Below are 23,111 nucleotides of genomic sequence, written 5' to 3'. Positions count from 1 at the left end.
TCGAAATGTCCCAAGGATGCGAAAGCTTTATTGGTTCTGTCCTTGAGGAGAAAAGGACTACCTCATTCCCTAGGGACAGGGAACTGCAAGGGACACAACTCCATTGCAACATACGCTTTCAAATCTCCAGTATACTCAAAAAGGCAGTCATGAACTTTCAAAACAGAACGCAAAAAATATGAACAGAAGAGAACGAGGACTTGAATGACAATTTTTCAGAAAAAAATGAAGTGAAAAATTTCCATTAAAACCCTTCGTTGAGATGTTTCAGACAAAAACTGTTACTCGTCATCTTTTTTCACGTATATACAATAAGAATCTAAAAAATAGATGTTTTCTCTTTGAAGCAGGCACTGCTAATCAATTTCCATGTCTTGGTGGAAATTTATCAATTGTTTATGTATCACTACCCTTCACAACTTACAATCCAAAGGCTGCACCCATACCATAACAGTCAAACCCTCCCCTTGATGATCCTGAAATCCTTAAATAAGAAAACCCATTCTAGTGAAGAAACATTGCTGGGGCATCGAGTGATAATGAAATACTAGTCATTGCAGAGATTACTGACATCAACACAGGAACAGTAAAATGTCACAGTTACATTACTTGAAAATAAAGGACCATGTAAGAATGTAACAATAAATCAATCATCAATTAGCTGAACTGCAGCTGAAATTCTCAAAGGCTTATCCTGGACAATATCTTTTGGTGTCAATTGCATTCCAACTGGATGCCTTGTGTCATTTCGTAAGCCTGTACCCATAACACGCCACAAGCCTGAAGAAGTTTTAATGTATAGCCTTGCCATAAACCGCACCTTCTTTCGAGTATCAGAATAAGGGTGAGAGTCAAAGGCATTTTTCCTGCTATAGCAGTTCACACCAAAATGCCAACCACTTTCACAGTCTGTAGTAACAGAAATGGACCACAAAGAACCCCCGTAGAAAAGACTCTTGAACTTGGGATCTAAATTCCATTTTTTGTCCTTCCAGAAAAATTCCACTCCAAATCTGAAAGGTGGAAAATCTTTCAATCTCATTCCTGTATCCGGCTTAGCTGCCCATGATAATCCACTTGTTGTTTTCCGTCTCTTTGAATCCATTGTATCTGGACTATTTAATTCCATGCATGAGAAGCAAACCAACGAACGACTTTCAACCCTTGATCTCTTGGGTGACTCAGTATTCACAGCATTTCTTGAACTTGAATCATCAGATTCTCTATCACTTGACTCTTCTTCTTCATCATAATCCACCTCATCTTCATCCTCATCCTCGTCATCATCATCTTCATCATCATCATCATCATCTTCATCATCATCCATTTCCAGGTCATCATCATCAGATGAAGCTGCACGGGAATGATTATCACCTAGTCTGACTACATTTGTATTTAACAATGCATTTTGCCATATACTGTCATTTATTGCATCAGAGGGCAGGTTCGCATCTTCAAGCTCCTTTTTCACTAGAAACAACTCATCTACTTCCATGTGGGCATATATGATGCCACCCCCAGTAAACAAATCAATACACATGTCCAAATCTTCCGGGGATCCATATGAAGATTCAGCAGAAGTATCTTCCCACAGTCGTCTCAGCTTTTGGAGGTCAGTTTCTGAGTCAACTTCCTTCTGGGGAGGCGATGAAATCTCATTTGCAAAAACAGGAGAACCTTTTCTCTTGCTGCTTCTAATCTTCGAACTAAACCTGTTACATCTCAAACTCTTATTCCTCACCGATTTGTGGGCTGATGCGGATTTTGATTTGTGCTTCTTAGAGGTTACAGAATCAGGAGTATTAATAACCTTCAAACGATCAAGTTTCCAATCTATCAAAGCTTGTTTTGCAAGCTTATGCCTTTCTGATTCATTTGGAACCCAGATCTCATCCGACCTCAGAAGCCGACACAGAACCTGCATCAAGATAAAGTACATGTAAGACTTATAATTTGTGTTTAAAATGTAGACATAAACACAGTTTACATCCAGAAAACTTCAATAATAATCATTTGCAATTGAAAATCTACATTATCTTATAAGATTTAGTTAAATATAAATACAAAGAAAAGATTGTGCCAATAGTTCAACGCAAAATATACATTTAAACTATAGAAAATGGTCAAATGCACATAAAAATATACATAACCTACACTACTTTATATCTACTTCATCTGATGTGCCTTTCTCCCTCACATAGTCGTATGCTGAATGAGAGTACAAAAATTAACTTAGATAATCAGAATCGATATTGAGAATTTTTAGGAAATGCACAAAGAGTGATACTGATAACCAGAATACATCATCATCAGCATTTTATGTGGGATCCTTTAGAATATGAAGCAAGTTGCAACCAAAACTGTAAAAGCTCACATGCAGCAAATTACAAGTTGAAAAGGGATGCTGCCAAGAAAACAAGATTACCATGTCAATGTCCACCCAGAAGAACATTTTTAACAACAAATAGATCAACAAGCAATGAATGCAAACATTTCAAAAGCTATGTTCTAGCATACCAAATCAGGAACCCTAATTAGATGAATCCAATACAGTATCAATAGAATAAGCATAGAGGTTGCAAACAGCAATAAGCACAGAGAGGTATGCAAAAACCCAAACTTGGCAGCATCTTACCTGTTTTAGAGGAGTGTAAACTCAACGGGCAGGGAAAGGAACAGGGACAGAAAAGGTCCATCAGGAAATGGATGAACTGATGAAAAAGAATCCATGGGATGCAATAGAGATAGAACAATTCTATACAGGAAATGCAAAGATAGGGACATGTTTCTTGGAGGGAGGCGGCAATGTTTCTTGGGAAATGAAAAGATAGGGTCAGGCAGTGAGTTGAAGGGAGGAGGTAATGTTTCTTGGACATGCAATTATTGCAACAATCATTTCAAGAGCACTTATTTCTTTGTGAAAGCTCATTTGTTGGGCTTACCAAGTTGTGGGATTGGAGCATGTGCAAATGTGTTTGTAGCTAAGAGGAAAGAAATGGGAAAAGAGGCCAATGCTGGTGAGGCAAGGGTGGCTGCATCATCTAAAAAACAAGAATGAGGATTGCCTTCCATTTTTGAGGAAAAGTAGCAGCAAATTTCCATTTGAGAGTTTTGGTGGGGGTGTAGGTCAAGCAGCAAAAAGAAAGGCAGTGGCACTTGGTCCAATGGACAAGATTTTTCAAAAAGAGAGACGGGAAGAGCTTGATATCACCATTGCCCTCTTTTTCTATCTGAACTTCATATCCTTTAATGTTGCACGATCACCTTTATTTCTTGATATGTGCCCTATTCTTGGTGGGCAACTCATCGAGAAACAAGCCCTCCTCTACCGCAGTTAGCCATGAGGCTCCTCTCTCAGGGTACTTCATCCTCTTGTTGCAAGAGGAATTGGAGCACATATGGGAATTTGTATAGTATGAAGAAGAACAGGCTTGAGCATTCCAGGGCAGAGACTAATGAAATATGTAACTAGGATTGGTCTTCATAATGTCTTATGTACTCTTGATTTTTGTACTTGATGTCAAGCACCCATTGTGTGCTTCTAGGGTTTGTCATAGAGTCAAAGTGTCAAAAGATGTGAAATTTTTATCTATTGCAACAACTAGAAATTATTCTTCTAACTGAAATCTTAATTATGAAGTTTATTTGCTACGACAAACAAAGAATAAAATCACAACTGCAATTTTCACCATAAAAAACACTGCAGAAAACAAAATACAAAAAACCAAGAAATTCTAGCACACAAGAATTTTGGCACAGTTATTTTGGACAATTGTCCCCAGAAAAACCCAATGTGGGAAAATCGGTGCAGCAGTTGAGGATTTTATTATTATACTTCAGCAACAATTCTAAGTACAAAAATTTAGATGCCCAATTGGCAATCTACCTCCGAAACTGTCTCCCTAGCCTCTGCACTAAGCTCCCTATGTTACCATCTACGCAGAGCTTACGCTGGCCCTCAAAGAATTTTAGCCTTCCTTCCTTTGCCTCTTCTGGGGACTGGAAGTCTTCCTCATGGAATGTTGCTGCCCTCCTCTTCCACCTGCTACTCACCCTTTGGCTCTATCTTCTCTGTTGAGTTGTTGCTACTAAGAAAATCACACTGCCTGGGCAACTGAGTACCTGCACTGGTGTATTCTCCATCACCACATCAATCTCTTCTTATAATCCATTGTTGGAGCACCAACGGCCAAGATTAAAACTTAATCAATGGCTAGAATCATCTTTGGATCGATCCGTGTGAGTTTCTAGATGATTCTCACCTTATCTCAATTAATATTGATTAATTAACCATATTCCCTAAGTTTAGACTTAGGAAATATTTAAAAATCGGTTAATAATCTAATTGAGACACTTCTAGGCGGAATTTCCAAAAATGATTTTTGGGTTTTGGAGATATCATGTATTCTAGTCTCTCCACCAAATTTTGTGGCTAGAACACATTCGATGATACAAAAACTAACACTCCCTCTTAGCAAGGAATGTGTTCTAGTGCTACTGCACACCTTGAATTTAAACAACAATATCGACCTAAGAGGCTTGACTCCATCATCCTTGAAGGATACAAGCACTAGTCTTCAAATCCTTCCATCACCTTTTTCTTCATTTATATAAAAAAACCAAAACACTATTTCACTAAGGCTATTTTTGACATCACCTTGCACTCTTCTAGTTAAGCCCTAGTGATCCTAATAGGAGCTAAGTCACCAGATTCGCCGTATTTGAAGCATTAAATTCGAAATTCGGCGATTTTCAAGGGAAAACGAACATATTTGTTTGAGTTCGCCATTAAATTCGGCGAACTCGAATTTCAAACCGAATTTGATTTTCTGTCGAATAAAATCGAATTAAATTCGTTTAAAATCGTTTAAATTCGTTTTTTTTTCGCGCGCCCGCGGGTTTTATTGTTCCTGTTTGGGACGGCCTGGGTTTCATTGTTTCATTGTTTCATTGGCGCCGGCGGTCCAGACTTGTCACTCAGCAGACGCCATACTCCAGTCTCCAGTCAGATCGTAACTTGTAACTTTGTAAGGGCTTCTGTTCATTGTTTACCAGGCCGAGAAAACTGCAGGCGTGCCGCGTGCCCACTGCCGCGTGAGTATTTACCTGCGATTGTTTTATTTTTTATGGTAAATTTATTCGAAGCCAGAGATGTTGTTAATCGTTAGTAACATATGGATTCGTTACATATAAATTTATAATCGTTTACGGTTTATCTATCCCAGCATTCCCAGCATAACATTCACCTATCATTCATTGAGCCATGGTATAAATCTACTGGACAGGAAGCATTGAAAGCTTAGATTGATGTGTTATAAACTTATAAGGAAGCATTCAGCCTATACCGTTCCTAAAGACTCACCATAGGCTTCACACAACTTCAGGTCACAGCCCTGTGTATTTGTCAAATTACAACTGTGAGCCATCTGTGACTATATTAATATACCCTGAACTCTTTCAGAATCACACAGGTTGCTACAAGTTGGCTTGACTGGTCTCACTGGCACATGTATTGGAGTCTTCAAGTTCACTGAGGCAAAGATATTGCAGACAAAGGTCAGTCTTAAATGTGTATGCCGAGATGTCTCTACTTCTATACCCAGAATGCAAACCCAAAAGTTCTTCAATTGATTGTCCTCCACTGATGGTCTTTAATTCAATTTGAAGATCAAAAGTTTGGAGTTTCAGATCAAGGTATTCTTCTCATAAGACAGTTCAGAAATTGTGCACATTTGTTCTGTATTTTAGGACACCAGATCAACCCTTGGGCCTTAACCAGTCTTCACACCATCCTTCAATTACTTCGTTCTTCCTTATAGGCTTATTATTTATACAAGATCTGTCCGATTAGCACCTTACTTCTGGGGATATGTAGCCTTATTTGGAGCTGTTTTAACTTAAATGGTGTTGAAGGCCCTAGGGAATGGTTTCTGCTAGGATTGGAGAAGAGCTTTCAGAATTGTTGTTCCAGAAAAATAATAAATGAGAGGACCATCACTCTAAGTTAAAGCCTAAAGGTATTGACTATTCATTGATGTTCTAACTTCTACCTAACAGTCACAGCGTTTGGTGAGATGAGTTCTTTCATAGGCTGTGAACACTTCTACAGAGATGTATTGTAGGCTTTAAGTTCTAAGTCTAACCATAGACTATAGTCCAGTTTCCCAAACAAACATGTGCCCAAATCAGGAAGCTTATTCATAATAAATTCACAGGAAGCTTGAGTGCAGAATCCTGACTTCTGCCATCTTATTCAAATTCAGGACCTGTTTGTATCACAAAGACAGCGTTCGATTTAAAACAAAAATATAGGCTGCCATTTCCTTATCTGAGGTGGTTAGGTTCGGTTTATATTTCTGTGTAGAAGTGACTTGTTAATCTTGCAATATGTTTGCTGTCAGCCTGTACAGTGTAGGCTGTAGGCTGTCACAGTTTGATCATGAACATTTGCTTTACAAGTTTACATGACTAACGAAAATGTAATTTCAAAAAAAATTGCAGGCATTTCAGACATTGCAGTGTCAGACATTTCAGACTTCTAGATTCCAATGGCACCCCCAAAATCAACTGCTGTAGCTTGGAATTTTATCCAAAAAGATGGTTTTAATCTTTCATGTCAGCTGTGTGGACATAATTTCACTGGCACTTTGACTAGAGCAGTGGATCACCTTCTCGGTATTAGCAATGGAAGTGGAGGTGGTGTTGAAGCCTGCCGCAAGATCACTGATGAACAAAAAGCCAAAGTGGAGAAAGACCATTCCAGTTCACAGATGCAAAGGCAGAAAAGGGTGAATAAGAGGCAGCGAATTGAGAGGGAGATTGCCATGTCTTCCTCCAACACCATTAATTCAGTTTCAGACATTCATGGATCAAGTTCTACAGCTCCTCAAGCAAAAACAGGTGGGCCGAAAACATTAAATCAATTCTGGAAACCTGTTGAGAAACAGGAAGTTGATGACGCTGTTGCTGAGTATTTTTATGCATGTGCAATTCCCTTTAATGTGGCGAGGAGTCCATATTTTAAAAATGTAATTAAAAAGGCCATTGATTTTGGGAAGGGCTATGTTCCTCCTGGATCTGAAGCTTTAAGGACAACTTTGCTACAGAGAGCGAAAGACAGAGTGACAGGAAAGTTGGCTGATATTAAAGAGTCCTGGAAGCTTACAGGATGCACAATTTTGAGTGATGGTTGGTCAGATTTGTGTCATCGCCCATTGATCAATGTGCTTGTTTATTGTCCTCAAGGGGTAGTTTTCTTGAAGGCAGTGAATGCAATGGATCGAGTGAAGACATCAGAATTCATTTTTGGAATTTTGGATGAAGCAATTCAAGAAGTTGGGGTGGAAAATGTTGTCCATGTTGTTACAGATAATGCATCAAATTGTGTTGGTGCAGGGAAGCTGATTATGGAAAAATATGGGCAGATTTATTGGACCCCTTGTGCAGCTCATTGCTTGGATTTAATGTTGCATGACTTAGCCAAATTTCCTTGGTTCAATGAAACAATCCGAAGAGCCAAATCAATTTCAAACTTCATCATCAACCATCGTCTCACTTTGAGCATATAAAGGAAGAATGCATCAAAAGAGTTGTTGAGGCCTTGTGATACAAGGTTTGCCACTTTTTATATTACTCTGAAAAGAGTTGTTGAGGAAAAAGCGAGACTAAGAGCTGTTTTTTGCAGCACTGAGTGGGAGAGATCTACTCTCTCAAAAGAAACTAAGGGGAAAAATGTTGAACAAATAGTGCTCAATAATGGCTTTTGGGAAAATGCAAACAAGGTTTTAAAAATTTGTGGCCCAATTGTTAATGTGCTCCGCATGGTTGATGGTGACAAACCTTGTATGGGTTTTGTTTATGAAAGCCTTGAACGTTGCAAAGAGGCCATTGCAACTGCTTTTGATAATGTGGAAGTTGATTACAAGGAGATATGGGATTTAATTGATCATAGATGGAAGATGATGCATAGTCCATTACACGCAGCAGCATGCTATTTGGACCCTAGATTGTTTGGGTTACCAAGACATAGGGACGAAGAAATCATGAATGGACTTATCCAATCTATTGAGAAGCTAAATCCAGATCCAGAGATTGCAGGTTTGATCAGAAGTCAGTTGATAGCATACAGGTTAGAAGAAGGATTATTTGGAACAATATCAACAAAGTATGATAGGAGCAGAAGTGATCCAGCACTATGGTGGGAATTTTATGGTTCAGGGGCACCAGAATTGCAAACTTTTGCAATTCGTATCTTAAGCCAAGGAACAAGTGCATCAGCATGTGAAAGGAATTGGAGTTCCTTTGACCACATTCATTCCAAAAAAAGAAATAGACTGTCATCTCAAAAATTAGAAGATCTTGTTTATGTTCGTAGTAATTTGCAGTTGGCATTGAAGAATGTGGCTAAAGAGTCATCCAATTCTTCTACTCCGTGGATCGATCCTGTTCCAAATGCAACAATGGATGATGTTGATTTGTACATTGAGAGTGACATAAACACTGACAGGGAATTCACTGATGAATCTGGTGCTGAAGCATCTAGCGGATTCACATCTCATACTGCTCTTGATGACATAGAACTTTTTGATATAACAAGTGGGCAACAGGAACGTCAAGAATAAAACTTGTGTTCCTGTTTTAGATTTCTAGTTTAGTTTTTGCATGAACAATTTGCTAAAGCCTAAAACTGTCAAGCTGGCTGCTACTTTAAAGTTTAAAGTTTAAACTGTCTTTTTATCTTATAAATTATGATGCAAGGTTTTTCATTGAACTGCCAAAAGAATATATATTTGCTGTTCATTAATTAAATATCTTAGCATACAAGGGGTCCCCTACTGGGAAACTGTTTTTGTATATTTTTTTTATGCCAAGCAGCCAATCTATCTTTAAAAAACAGTTATGAATGGTTGCTCACAGCCTACAGGACTTGCTGCACTGGTCTGTTCTGAATTTTGTACAATTCTTTTCAAGTTATTTAGTGTTTCCATGTAATGATAGGTACATACTATCTATAGGGACATCAATGATCTGTTTTAAATCTTTTATGTTTTATATGTCAAGTTCTGTATACATGAATGATGAAGTAATTTACATTGTGTTTCAAGCTGACAATTTGTTTTGCAGACCTTGCAAGGGTTGGTCACCAAGTATCAAGCATTAAACATCACTTTTTTGTGGTCAAATCTCCAAATTTTCATTCCCTAGCTCTGCTAGTTATTTCTCTATAAGGCTGATCTGTTATTGGCATGTGTATGTGGGCTAACAAACTGTGGTTGCAGCAGTCATAAAGGTCTGATATTTGGTTTTGAGCTAACAATTGGTGAGTGCAGCTATTGAAAAATTGATCTATTCTGATATAAAATTTGATATTAAGCATTTAATAGTCTGATTATAAGGATAATCATGATAAAACTCACTCCATACCATTTCTCATATGCATATGATATATCTATCTTTAATATACATTTTTTTTTCGAATTTCTATATGTCGAATTTTATCGACAAAATTTGAGTTGCGAACTTTATTCGAATTTCATGGTCCTCGAACTCAAACTCGAACTCGAGCCTGGTGACTTAGAATAGGAGAACCCCCCACGAAGCTGGAGGCGAACAGGCCGAAAGAGGCTACGTAAGTTTGCTGAAGTGACAGTCGGTGATGTACTAAGGTTCCACTTGGATTGTACAATGTGGGTTAGAGCTTTTACCATCTCCAACGTACAATCTGAGGGGTAACATTTTTGGCACAATTGTCAGGGATAAAGCTCAATCAGCCTAGTATTCAACGACATTTGCGAGTGTTTCTTGACACACTTGCATGGCGACTCCACGGAGGAACAAAGCCCGTGTTCCTTACAGTTTTTGAAGACTCTATTGGGCGTATAGGTGAGCACATCCAACAATTGTTAAGGCTTGAGAAGCAGGGCCATCTTGGCGACTCCACCATAATATAAGGTATGATCTACATTTGTTTTCAACACTTACACTGAAAATTCAAAGGAAAAATGAAAGATGTCTCATGGACTGCCAAGTCTTTTTGCCCCTTCGGATTTTTCAAATTTTGGTATCCACCTCATAAGAAATCAGAAGTGGTGATATGATGAAGAATTTTGTGTTTAGCCTCCAGGATGATAAGAAATCAGAAGTGGTGATATGATGAAGAATTTTGTGTTTAGCCTCCAAGATGAGGCAAGGAGCTCATTTAAGGGGTTGAGCAGTGGAGGGATTGCCTCTTTTCCAGGATTCTTGAAGGCCTTCTTTAAGCATCAGGCCCAAAACGATTGCGAAAAATGGAGCTCTATTGTCCAGCAAATAAAGGAATTATATGATACCATGAGACTCATTGAAAGGATTGCCCTTGAAGAACACATGAAGAGGGATCCGTCTTCACCTATCATTTATGTGGAGCGGGATTTCCACACTGCTTTAGCAATATTGCACTATAAGGAAAACAACCAAGAAGAACAAGAGAGTTACGATCGTCCTGCTGAAAAAGGAATTGAAACAAGTCCTGAAAATGCTAATGTATGTTTTGATGCCTCTTCTGATTTTGATTTTGATTTTGATGAGGAAAATACTTTACCAAGTTTAAGGTTTCCATCCTTATACAAGAGCTTTCAAGCCTCTGACCTGATCATAGTGAAGAAAAAATTGAAGAATTTTCAAATCTGGACAGCAAGGTTTATGTTTTCAGCCTTCCAGCAGGTCCAATTATTGCAGATCATGTGAAGGAGTTGGTTGAAAGCAAAAATTTCATATCTGATTACCAAGTCCACACCCTGTAACGCCCATTTGATGAAGTAACTTAAAACCAATTACCTTTAATGGGCTTCTCAAAACCAAGAGAATTCAACTCATGAAAGAATCGGAAGAGGATTTAGTATTGTTTTGCAGAGTATTAGGTACTACTTCCTTCTCCCTTTAGTATTTATGATTTCACTTAATTTTCGTATAAAATTTTGATTAAGGTCACACAAGTTTTGAATAGTATTGTCCTTGATGACTAATTTTTTAAGCAAGAGATCGTGAGCATTCTTCATGTTTTGATACTTGCCAAAGACTTCAGTATTAGATTATTGCAGTAAGGAATAGTACTCCTTAAGCTGTGTTAAACAATTTTCAATTGGCCAATAGTTCCCCATAGCAAAAAAGGTTGGTTCTTGAGTTGAATACCCTGATCATCTTCATGAAGTTTGGAAAATATCTTTTCAAGAGTTTCCATTAGTATTAGGAGATTTGTTTCTGAATAAGAACACATAATTCATTTGACATAGGGTGGCGTAAGTCTTCGAGCTTTAACAGATCTTTTAAGCATTTTTTCCTTTTTCTTATTATCTATGGCTTCCTGTTTATCCCCATTAGTAATCCACCATATGTGGTGAAGAAAAAGCTCATTCCGCACACATCTGCCCTGTATCAAAATTCAGGCCTATAAGCATAGATTCCAAATCAATGGTCCCCATGCTGAAATATGAGCTGAAGATTTCCGTTTGAAAGGTCATGAGATTGAGTGGATGAACTTAGTGTGAAGGTCCCACAAAAATATTTTTTCTTCCCTGGGAGAAAAATCCTTTTCAATTTTTAGCCAAAGCAAATTTTATATTAATAGAAATGAAGAAAACATGTGCTCTTAAGTTTAAACCTTGTCTGTTATTTTTATTCAATATGGTTGTTCAACTCCCATTTGCACACAACCAACATTGAATTTTCCTAGCACATAAGATGCAATTTTATCTATCATTGTTATCTATGCAGCTCTTCTTGACATTTGTCACAACCTATGTAGCGACTATGCCTTGAAATCATATGTCCATATCTGGCAGTAGGCCCCACAACCCCTTTTCAATAGTGGACAACGAGAGATATTTGTTAGTGCCAATTGTGATTATTTTCTTGACATTGCCTGTTAACGTGGATGTCCCACTGCTGGAAACGATGTTATGCAGTGATTAAAAATTTAAAACCAATGCCCTATTCCACATGATATATCCCTTGTTTCTGCAATGAGCTTGATGACCTGCCATAGACAACAAAAGGCTTGCCGCTTGTAATTTTTCTCAATCTTCAAATCTTCCTATAGCTTCATCTAATAAGATCTGCAACCAAGTGGTGACATCTACCAACTGTTTTTTCTCTTTATCCATTCGATTTTTCAAACCCCTTAATTTGATGTCAAGGAAGCTGTGTTAGGGTGCCAAAAGCCTAATGGAAAGCAATTTCAAAGCCTTTTTTAGACAAGAGTATGCCTATTATCTGAGAACTTACATAGGGACAATGCAAGATGAATGGGATCAAATTATCTCAAAGGTACAAGAATGGCTCTAAACTATTAGGTGTTTAAAGTTTAAACTTTATAACAATACTAACGTTCATTTCAACTATGCTCTCTCACTGCTAATGTTCAGGATCACTCTTCTTTTTATTATTATTATTTGTTTAGACACCAGAGAAAGCACACCTTATTATTTTACAAAGACAAAGACTACCTGATAGTCCTTCGAGCTTTAACAGATCACACTTCCCATCCTGATACATGGCCATGGCCAAGAGAAACAATGCCTCATACAGGAATATGAAATAGTTTAAGGTATGTTTGGTTTTGAGAGTGGTTCCAACCTTATCTAACTTCATATGGAGAAAGTAGAATTTTATCTCCCACTCAAGACTTCCATGTCTTCCAGTATGTTAGAAAGCGTAGAGCTACAACAAGAGCCATAATAACCATCATCATCTTCAACATCGTGTTCTTCTCTATGATTTACATGTATAGCACAAAACCTAGACATCACAAGAGCAAACCCTGGCATCACACAAGAGCAATCTCTTCAAGAACATACAAGATGTCGCTCTTTCCCCTTATCTTCTCGTAGAACTTCATGAACTCTCTTGTCTCCACAACAAGTACAAAGAAGAGCACAGTAATAACAAATCAATACAAGAGCTCTCAACTCCCCTATATATACAAGTAGGTGAGGGAGGCTAAGATAAAATGAGGACATGTGTCCATACAAGTAACCAACAAGACAACCCCACATACAATGCTCTACAATATAAGGATGCACGTGTCAAACTAGGGTTTATCCAACCCAAAGTGAAACACCCTCCAAAGTCACTATCTTGGGCTCAACACCCCTCATCCAAGGTGGTGCACTATCCAAGTGACCTCATGCAATAAGCTCCTCTAACATTGTGCCACATGCGCTCTCATGTGCCCACTACCACTTTCATGTATGCCAATGTCGTCATAAAGCTCCAATGCTCCTCCCAAGCATCCATCGCCAACACCCATGAAGTATGCTCCTCAACCCAAGCATCCTCAAGTCAAGTGTCCAACCTCCATTGTGTGCCACATGGTCCCAAGCTCAAAGGCCTAAGTACCCTCCCCCAAATGCCAATGTTCCTCCTCTTAGGTAGGTACCTCCCTTGATCGAGGATTCAACTCCGCCATCGTGTGCAATCAACATGTTAATCAACAACAACAACCTTCTAGTAAAGGTGCCATGTTAGCCCTTTAATCAAGGTCAAGCAACCACCCAAACCAAGGCATCCATATGTCCATGAAGCATTGCAAGAGGCTAGAAGACCTAGTGCTCTTCTATCAAGGTGAAGACACTTTTGGTGCAACCCCAAAAGCTAATAGGCATGAGAAAGCTAGAACCGTGTTGTTACACAAGGAAAAAACAGAATCCAAAGAGCTCTGAGATGGTTTACAAAATCTCAGGCCAAATATGGGATATCCATCATATTTGATGGCTAGGCAAATGTTCAAAATTTGTCACTGAACAATATTCTTGGTCTGTTAGGCACTAATACAATCTTCCTTGCAGCCCATGACAACTCTGCAGTGGATGGGAGCTGTTAATATATAAACCATAGCAGATATTGGCGCATTCAAATGATAACTGATAATGCGGAGAATTATAAGGAAACAAGACAACAAAGCAGGTACATCCTCACATTGTTTGGTGTGGATCTTTAGTGCACACATTAAACCTTTTGATGCAGGACATTGTTAAGCATGAAAAATGTAACAGATTAATTGATCGCAGAAGAGAAGGAAGACTATACTTAAATTCATCACCAATCATAGTGCTGTCCAAAACATTTTTCACATGCACTCTAAGTTGCAGTTACTTAAGTTTGCAAATACCAGATTTGGTAAGTTATTACCTCACCTTCAGGCTCCTTTTTAAGGTAAAATAGGCATGTGCTAATACAGTGGTGAGTGATTCATGGGAATGGTTGGAATTCTCGGCTTCTAATAGAGAGGATACTTGTGAGGTATAATAAACTATCTAGGATATGACTTTTGGTCACCGGTTAAGTATGTTCTGCAACTCACCCAATCCATTTATAGTATAATATGGTTTGCAGAATCAGATTAGCTAATCAATAGGGAGATGTATGAACAAATGAATACCGTGTCAGGACATATTAAGACAGTATTGATCCTAGAGATGCGTCCTTGCATCATTCAACAAAATCTTATTCTACAGTGGGGATAGAAAGATCAACAGTGAGGAGATGAAGATAAAACAACACATGGATACAAAGGTTCAAATGTGATATATGGATTCATTAGACAAAATGATCCCTGATGAGGCTAAGCATTATTGAGCATGTACATCAGTGCACAGGTGGTAGTTGATTCAAATGATCAGTTCAAGATGACATAGGATGGCTTCTATCCCTTTGTGGAACTTGTATGGCAGTGGTTGCCCACTACTTCAAATATTGCAAGTGAATGTGCATTCATGGGTTGTTAATGCTTCTACAAATAAATAGGTTTATGTATACCAGACAAATAGATTGGTTTAGGTGCATTACAACTTAAGATTATTGTCCTGTTATTCCAAGTGGAGCCAATTTGGAGGATGAAGCACCAGTTTTGGAGGATTCAGGGGACACTCTTATTGTTGAGGATGATGATCGCATTCAGATGCCAAACCCATCTACTGTCATTGTATGCATCACTGCAACAGCATCAACTTCACTACCTCCACAACCACGTGGGGGTCATGCAGCCAGTGGTGGTGCCCTTCCTTGACCACCACAAAATTAGCACAGAAATTGTTTTTCGCAAGAAAAAAACAGTAGATAATAGAATTGATATTTTTTCATTTCTTCACTTTTCATAGACTTCAACTTGGGTTATTGTTTCAAACCTCAGTTTCCAGTATATATTTTGTAAATTACACACATGGTCTGTTCTGTAAGAATTATTCTATGCATGTTATAACTCTTGGTCATGACGGCCTATTAGGCTATTTCATTTCATATTCTACTTCCTAATATCATTTCACATTCTACTTCATAATATCTGGTTTATAACTTTGTAACTGCTAGATGGTTGATTTTATCTGGTTTAACTTTACTTCACGATATCAGATATTGTTTTTTCTCACTTCTAAAACTAGTACTTATCAGTTACAAAGTCTTCAGATTTGTATTAAATGTTTGATGCTCTAATATACTATGGATGATATTTCTAACTTCTTTCCTCAAATCTATGTTTTCAGATTTTCTACAACTAATGGGGCATTGTGTACCTTTATATAGAACCATATATGAATATTCTTGAGAATGTTTCACTTCCAAGATTTTTTGGAAAAGGACCACTCCCTGATTTGCTCTGCTCTGTGGCAGCACTGGTTTAGAAGCATGTATCGATACTAAAGCAGGAACTGCATATAGTTCACAACTTATGTGATTGGTTAGAGGCTATGCGCCAAGGACACAATCTTAGAAGTCTATATGGTTGTCAATTTACTCAATAATAATAATCTTAGAAATTTAAATGGTTGTCAATGTATTAATTTATTAAATGACCATCAACAAAACTCAACAGAAGATAAATTTATTAGTTGACATAGAAATTTTGAAATAAACGAGACACGAGGAATATTTGGACCCACAAGAGTTATGAACGAATAAACTCAGAAGCACTTCAGTACTAGATCAAAGGAAATGATCTTGGGACTCCCTCATTTATCAAAGGATTATAACCAATTTTATAAGTTTTGGGACTTTTTAATTTCTTGAAATGCATGGAACGTGACCACGAATGATGGAACTCATTTATGGGCAATTCTTGGACTCAAACACATTTGCATGGGTAGATTAAACATTTGAATGTAGATCCTCAATGCCTATAAACCTATTTCAATTGCCAAGAAAGCCTCCAAAGTCATCCAATCAAACCATGTCAAGTTCCTCACAAGATCCAAGCAATAATCAATTAATCTAAGGAGAAACAGTGATGGGTAATGTTTTTGTCTTGTCAATTCAGATGATTTAAGAGTTCGTAGCCTGCAATGAAAGGATGCTCTAGCAACCTTTTAGAAAATGAAAATAAAAACCAGTACTGATAGTGATAGACAAGAATAGTAAAGTGGGTCATGATCCAGTTGTCTATCGTTGATTCTAACATGCAGGGAGACTCAGGTCCAAAACCCTCAGATACAAGCAACGATTTATGATAGATGAATCTAAAATTAATATGTTAGCATAGAAACTCACTTAAATTATTGTGGAAGTCCTTTCGAATTGTTTTTTGGTGTCATTTAACATCATTTAGGCCCATGATGATAGGGCTATAAAAGGAAATTGGTCCTTCAATATCTTCGATGTGCACTTCAGGATTTCTGCTATGAATTTTCAAAGCACGTGCGGAGAAAAGTTGATCGATTGAGTTAAAAAAGAACACTTTCAATCATTATATTCCTGTAAACTGAGCACAACCACAGGAATGCATGTTCTGCATCTTCTCTTACCATGGCATTTTTTGTGATGCCTATTAGAATAATGCTATTTTAGTGTTTAATGCTCATTTATGTATTTTATTCGGATAAGATCGTCTGTGATCTTATTAGCAATTTCTTATTAGAAACTTGTTGTTTCTATTTCTTAGTAGAAACTTGTTGTTTCTGTAAATACATTTGTATTATTTATTGAGCTTCATTGCTCATTGTAAATCAATTCAATTCATTCATTGATTATGGTATCAGAGCTCAGGTATTTTTTCGAAATAATTTTTCATTGTTTGAAAAATTTCGTGCTTCATTTCGAAATTGCTCTCTAGGAGTCTTGAATTTTTTTTTTACTGGGCGTCACAATTTCTGAGCCGCAGTTTTTTTTTAATTGGGTGTCGCGTTTGTTTTCCACTGGAGTTCGACAGGTGCGAGTTAGTTTGCGATTTGGGATTTGAAGCAGGTTGGGCTTCAAGCTTCATGTGTGCGTTTTAATTGGGCGTCGCGTTTGTTTTCCGCTGGAGTTCGACAGGTGCGAGTTAGTTTGCAATTTGGGATTCGAAGCAAGTTGGGCTTCGAGCTTCATGTGTGCGTCAACAATATCATTCTTCTGCAAGGTTCGTCTCTTGTTTTCTTCTCATTAATAAACATCTCGCAGGCCTTGGCAAACACCACAGGAGCCTCCGCAGATATCATCCTGACATTCTCGTCGTCTGACTTCATTATCGTCTTGATTCTCGCGAGAAGGAGACTGTGATTTCTGAAATCGACAGCGTGCTCGATTTCCTGCATCTGGTTGGCCCAGAAAACCTCGATCTGCTGCTGCTGCTAGTGAGACAGCTGTCGTTGGTGCCTGTTGCTTCGAGGTCGGATTCTGCTTGGAGTTTCGGCGTTGCCCTTGTGACCCACGTAGTACTCCCGCCGCCCGGAGGTGCCGCCGCGCAAGCTCATATTCAAATTCGAATCCAGCGTGGATGGGATACCTGCTGCGTCCAGACTAGCGTATCTGATATCGGGATCTGACGGCGACGGAGAGAGGGTCAAGAGGCTCCTGCGGGCGATTTATCATCCGAGGAATCAGTATCTCTTGCACTTGGACAAGGCGGCTCGCGATGCCGAGAGGATAAGTCTCGGATTACACGTGCAGTCGGTGCCTGTTTTTGCAGCGGCCGGAAATGTCAATATAATTGGACGTCTGCCATTGCCGTAATTCGATCGTTGGTCGGGTTTTTGCGAGGGATTGGTCTCGCTGCTCTCAATTACGTCTGGTATCGCTCCCAATTTGCCCCTGACAATTCTGGTAGCTCTGACTTTCAAAAATTTTGCCCACGCCTGCCCGTATCAATCTCTCTCAGTATATGTTTTTGGTTCTTCAGAAAACATAGATTTTTTTGCATACACGTTAGTTTTTGGGCATGCAATTATCCTCCAAGTTTCTCCCTGCCTAAGCTTCTCAGAACGATTTCTGGTTCTATTTCATATTGCACTAGCACTTGTCAGATTTTGTCTGGATCAGCTAGCATCTGCATTGAAATCCGTGCCGAACTCCTTTGTTGTTTTCTGTGTCTTGGGAAACGTGCAGATGGCCTCGCTAACCAACTTGATGTTGGAAGGCAGTGAGTGCTTTAATGGCTCCAATTATAACATCTGGAAACAGAAAATGTTGACCATTTTTTAATATAGGCATCTTGACCAGCTCATTTTGGGCAAAGAGATCAGTCCTGGTACACCTGGTGCAGATCAAGATAAGTTTGATGATCGAAATCGAGAGGTTGTTATGCTTCTCAAACTCTCTATGACTGATGATCAGTTACCGCAGATTCCTTCCGGCAAGATAGCTGCTGAAATCTGGCAACATTTGAAGGAATTGCACGAGACATCCGACAAGAGCAGAGCTTTCTTTCTAAAGAATCAGTTGTTCTCCATCATGATGGACAAACATATGTCTTTACAAGAACACCTTAACAAGATTAAAGACATTCGAGATCAGCTCGAAGCCATTGGTAGGACCATGGAGGAAGAAGATATGGTAGTCATCACTCTGAAAAGTCTACCAAAACCTTATGAGCACTTCATAGAAACACTCAACATTACCTCCACTAATGTTGATCTGAAGTTTCCGGAGTTATGCACCAAACTCCTGTAGCAGGATCGTTGGAAACAGCAGTTTGGTAGTGGTGCTTCATCAGCGTCCTCAAAAAATGTTTTTGCTGCCAAATATCAGTCCTTTTAGCAGAAAGGTTCTTCTCAGCCTTCTGAACCTACTAAGAAGAAAAATGTGCAGTGTAATTACTGTCACAAGTTCGGCCACATGAAGAAAGATTGCCGACAGAGGATTGCTTTTGAACAGAAGAAGCAGGGAGGGTCTCATCAGAAAGCGAATGTTGCAGAACATTCCGAGCAGAAGGAATCTGCCTTTTACACCTTTATGGCTAAGAGGTCCTCAAATCATGCCCAGTCTTCTGCCTGGTACATTGACTCTGGTGCATCACGTCATTTCTCTCACAGGCGTGACTAGTTTAATGACTTCTCATCTTTCAGTGATTCCGTGGTATTCGACAAAGTTGAGGAGTACACAGTTCATTGATTAATGCCCATCTTCATGTTTCACTGTTGAGACCATGCATATTTATTCTTATTTTTCCCATCTTCCACACTGTATCCAGTAGTAATCATTGTTCTAAACTTAGCGACTGCATTAATTAATTTTTTTGATAAACTTTCAAAAGCACCAAATCTAAGAGCATTTGGCAAATTTAATAACCACAAATCTAAAAGTCTTTAATAGAATGGCAATCTGATATTCAAATATAATCCTCTAGCCAACATGTACTTGATTCATGGTGATGTTGACAGAATATTAAGCTGTCTGCCAGGATGCCTTTCTCGCTTTCACTTACCCCACCCAAATGCCGTGTCAAGAAGAGATGTAGCAGGTTCAAGCCCCTGTGAATTTGGTGGAATATATACCCCTCAGATATGGCACCTAAAGCTAAGGAAGTCCGTGTTATGCAGTACAGCCCCCAACCTCAGGGCATGTTTCTCTTGTGTATATTATTTAATAACAGAATTTATATGATATAATTGTCATGAATCTAAAATGTAATGACACACTTGATTCTCTTTGTCAAACTCAATGGAAATCCTAGCCGTGTTATTTTTGCATTGGTGTGATTTTTTTCCAAACTACATTGTTGCTGAACTCAAATTTGAATACAGGCCACATGACTTACGTTCTAAGTTCCCAGTGCTTTATAGCAGAGTAACTTCTCTTCTTATTGCCATAGTCACTAGGTTCGCCAATTTTGATTTTTTTTAATTTCGTCAAAATTGCAGCACTGATGATTAGATTAGCTAGCTTAAGAGAATTTAATAGAAGACATGCCATTTCAGAACTGGAACTCAAGAATTTGATGTGGACCTCATTAAATACCAGGTTTGACCCCATCTGTTATAACTTATATGCTAAGGCGCAGATTACACCGGCGTAATGTAATCCCCCGCAATGAAAAGGAGTCGTTTTACAGGAATCAATGGCAAATTTCATCAATCTTCATTTTCTGCACTGACGACTGTTTTACAGAATTTTGTTGCACTGAGCACAAACTAGGTGACTTAGGCATGGATCTTTTAAGAGACTCTTGATTTTTGAAATACAAATTAATCATAATTATCTAAAATTAATTTGCAGAGATGCACTAAACGCAGGGAGAAGATTCATTCAGAAAGTAATAAATGAAAATTGCCTATTTCAAATGTACCAAAAATTTACCTTAAAAAATATAATAAGACTAATACAAACTAAACCTAATAAATAGGGCATACAATTATTTAAAATTTCAATTGAAAATAATCACCTGTAGAGATAACTTGGGCAAGAGGTGCAGAAGCTCTCTGGCGGCATGAGTACAGAGAAAAGACCAGCAGGCATCTCGAACGGTATCTGCATGTCTGCCGTAGCAATGCCGCTCCGACAATTGCTGGTAAGTGACGAATGTCTCCACTCTCAAATCCTGGACGATAAATTGCACGCACAGCTCGCAAAGGTTGTCGAGGCACAGGAAGCACCCCAAGGCCAGGACGGAAACGACGTTCTGCTCAGTGAGAAGGGGTGCCATGCCGTAAAGGTACGCGAGGGCGATTTCGAGGCCTTGAATGGTGGCGTTGGGGTCGTCAATCTGGAGCTGGACCTTAGGCTTCCCGTTCTCTTTCCAAGGCCCGGAGAGCAATGATAAGAAATAGGAGCTCTGAGAGAGCACGATCTTGTGAAGCGGGTATTCTTTGGAGAGAAACGAAATTATTATGTCTGAGAACAGGTGGCCTTCGAATCCCTGCTTTCTTATGTGATCACACAGGGCATTCGACGCAGCCTCGTCTGTCCCCGCCATTTCTTCTTCTCGGTCACGCATTTGGCGGGTTGGGTTTAACAATGGCCCATGCGAATCAAACCCGAAACTGATTGACCAGCGTTGGAGTTTAAGTCGATTTATACTGAATTGGATTGGATCGACGTCTCTGTATCAGAGCGTGAATTTGCGGTGCAGAGAGGCGAAGGAAAACCCGGTGAGGGGAAATTATTCGATGAGTACTGGTTATTTTTTTTTTTGCAGGTTCGAATGTCATTTTGTATTCTTTCTTGAAAAGGGGAAATTGAGAAATAAAGGAAAGGTGCCCCGCGATAAGGGGAGCCGTTTTACTAAATAAATTGCATCTCCCTCTTTTGGACTATTTTAGGCAATGCTTCAAATGGTGGGTGTGTCCTTTAATAGCCATTTGGTATGTTTTTATGGCTAACAACAATGAATTTCATGTTGGTTATAAATATCATTGAAATATACAAAGTTTCAATGTGTTAGAAATTTTTATTTAATATTAAAGAAAATATATATAATCGGGTGCGTTTTAAATTAAATTTTTTGGTTAAAGATTTGGATTATAAGAATTGATTTATTATTAATTATTTAATTTTTAGTTTTAAATATATATATATATATATATATATATTTTCTCATTTAATGTTTTTTATTTATTTATTATTAATATTTTAATTCTAAATTATTTTTGGCTATTTATTATTATTATTGGGTTAAGCAAGTTACCTAACATGTACTATGCAATTTTTTTTAATAATTTTTTTATTAATATCAAAATATTTTTGTTGTGGTTTACTAGATTGGAATCTAAATCAATAGCAAAAGTTATTAGCTTTCTTTCTAAATGTCCATATACGAATCATGTACATACAAAAAGGTTTACTAACCAAGACATTATTCCACATTATTGGTAAATTCCATATGAAGTAGAAAAATCATAAGTTAATTGAAACCATAAAGAGGATGCGGGAATATCAATAGTGCCTAGAAAGGTTGGATTGACTAGAGATGCAGGGTTTGGATTGTTGCACAGTTTACTACTTTTGGTATGTTTTTCAGGGCTTGAACTTCTGGAGATATTTTGAGGCCCTAAATGATGTCTTTTTTTATTTGAAAAATGGACAAACATGTATCTTACAATAGGGTTTTGCAGTCAAAAGTTGTAATCCTCAGATAGATCTTTTTAATGAGGTATCAAACACATGAAATAGAGATCGTATGCCAAAGTTACGACCCCGGGAAGTTGATGTACCAACTAACCCAACGGGGCTCGCAAACTTTTGGCGCATCTCATAGGGTTAGGTTTTTAGATGCTTAGGGTTTTCCCTTGTTTCTCAATAATAAAAAGGCCTTCAAACCTCATTGTAACACAATTCATAGGCATGTAGCCACCACATATCTTCTCAGAGATAAGCTACCATTGCCCTAGCTAATTTATTTCCATTCTGCATGTAAATAGTTTCAGTATTTTGTTATTAATGAATTGAAGTTCAGTTTTCGTTGTTACTTTGTGTTTCTAATTGAAACTGTATTTCATTTCATTCCTACATAAATATGGATCAGTGAATTTCATTACATCCCAACTTGGCCAGAAGGTCCACTAACTTATTTCCTATTCTCCGGTCGTGAGACGAAATAATTACTCGAATCATATGGATCAAATAGTTAATATGTATGATACATTTTTCCAATCTCTAGTTATGATAGCTTTTTTCTAGAGAAGTTCCATTATTCAATTTCTTTACTCTTGAAATGACCAGCTAAAAATCACCCTCCACAATGAGCCTAAAGAAGCCTTGTGATGATGTGATAAGAAGCCCAATCTATCGAGCTACAAGTTTAGCTACGTTGTTACTTAAATGTCCCTTACTATTTGTGAATAGAAAGATTGGTTTCCCATAGTTGTCATAGAATATTCCTCCAAGACCAGCAAAACCTGGATTGCCTTTAGATGCCTCGTCAAAATTAAGTTTAAGGAATTTAGGGGGAGGAG

At 38.2% G+C, this 23,111-nt stretch overlaps 1 protein-coding gene across 1 annotated transcript; it reads right to left on the bottom strand.

Moving 5' to 3' along the window:
- Positions 1 to 211: 211 nt before the first annotated feature.
- Positions 212 to 21,258, bottom strand: LOC149258157 (uncharacterized). The gene is made up of 2 exons (XM_089414858.1): positions 20,603 to 21,258; positions 212 to 1,918 (listed from the first exon to the last, which is right to left on the bottom strand). Exons 1-2 carry the CDS (start codon positions 21,152 to 21,154, stop codon positions 647 to 649), a joined length of 1,824 nt encoding a protein of 607 aa, XP_089270984.1. The 5' UTR covers positions 21,155 to 21,258; the 3' UTR covers positions 212 to 646.
- Positions 21,259 to 23,111: the final 1,853 nt, after the last annotated feature.

This window comes from Pinus tabuliformis, chromosome 6 (assembly GCF_031772625.1).
Source record: "Pinus tabuliformis cultivar Carrire ecotype Pingquan chromosome 6, CPIR1, whole genome shotgun sequence".
Taxonomy (NCBI): Eukaryota; Viridiplantae; Streptophyta; class Pinopsida; order Pinales; family Pinaceae; genus Pinus; species Pinus tabuliformis.
The sequence above is the reverse complement of the archived record's forward strand: the minus strand, read 5'-3'. Positions and strand labels throughout refer to the sequence as shown.

Coding starts and splice junctions, on each gene's coding strand:
- LOC149258157 (XM_089414858.1), bottom strand. CDS start 21,154: ATGCGTGACCGAGAAGAAGAAATGGCGGGGACAGACGAGGCTGCGTCG. Junction 1,919..20,602: donor TGCCCAAGTTATCTCTACAG/GTGATTATTTTC, acceptor ATCTTGATGCAG/GTTCTGTGTCGGCTTCTGAG.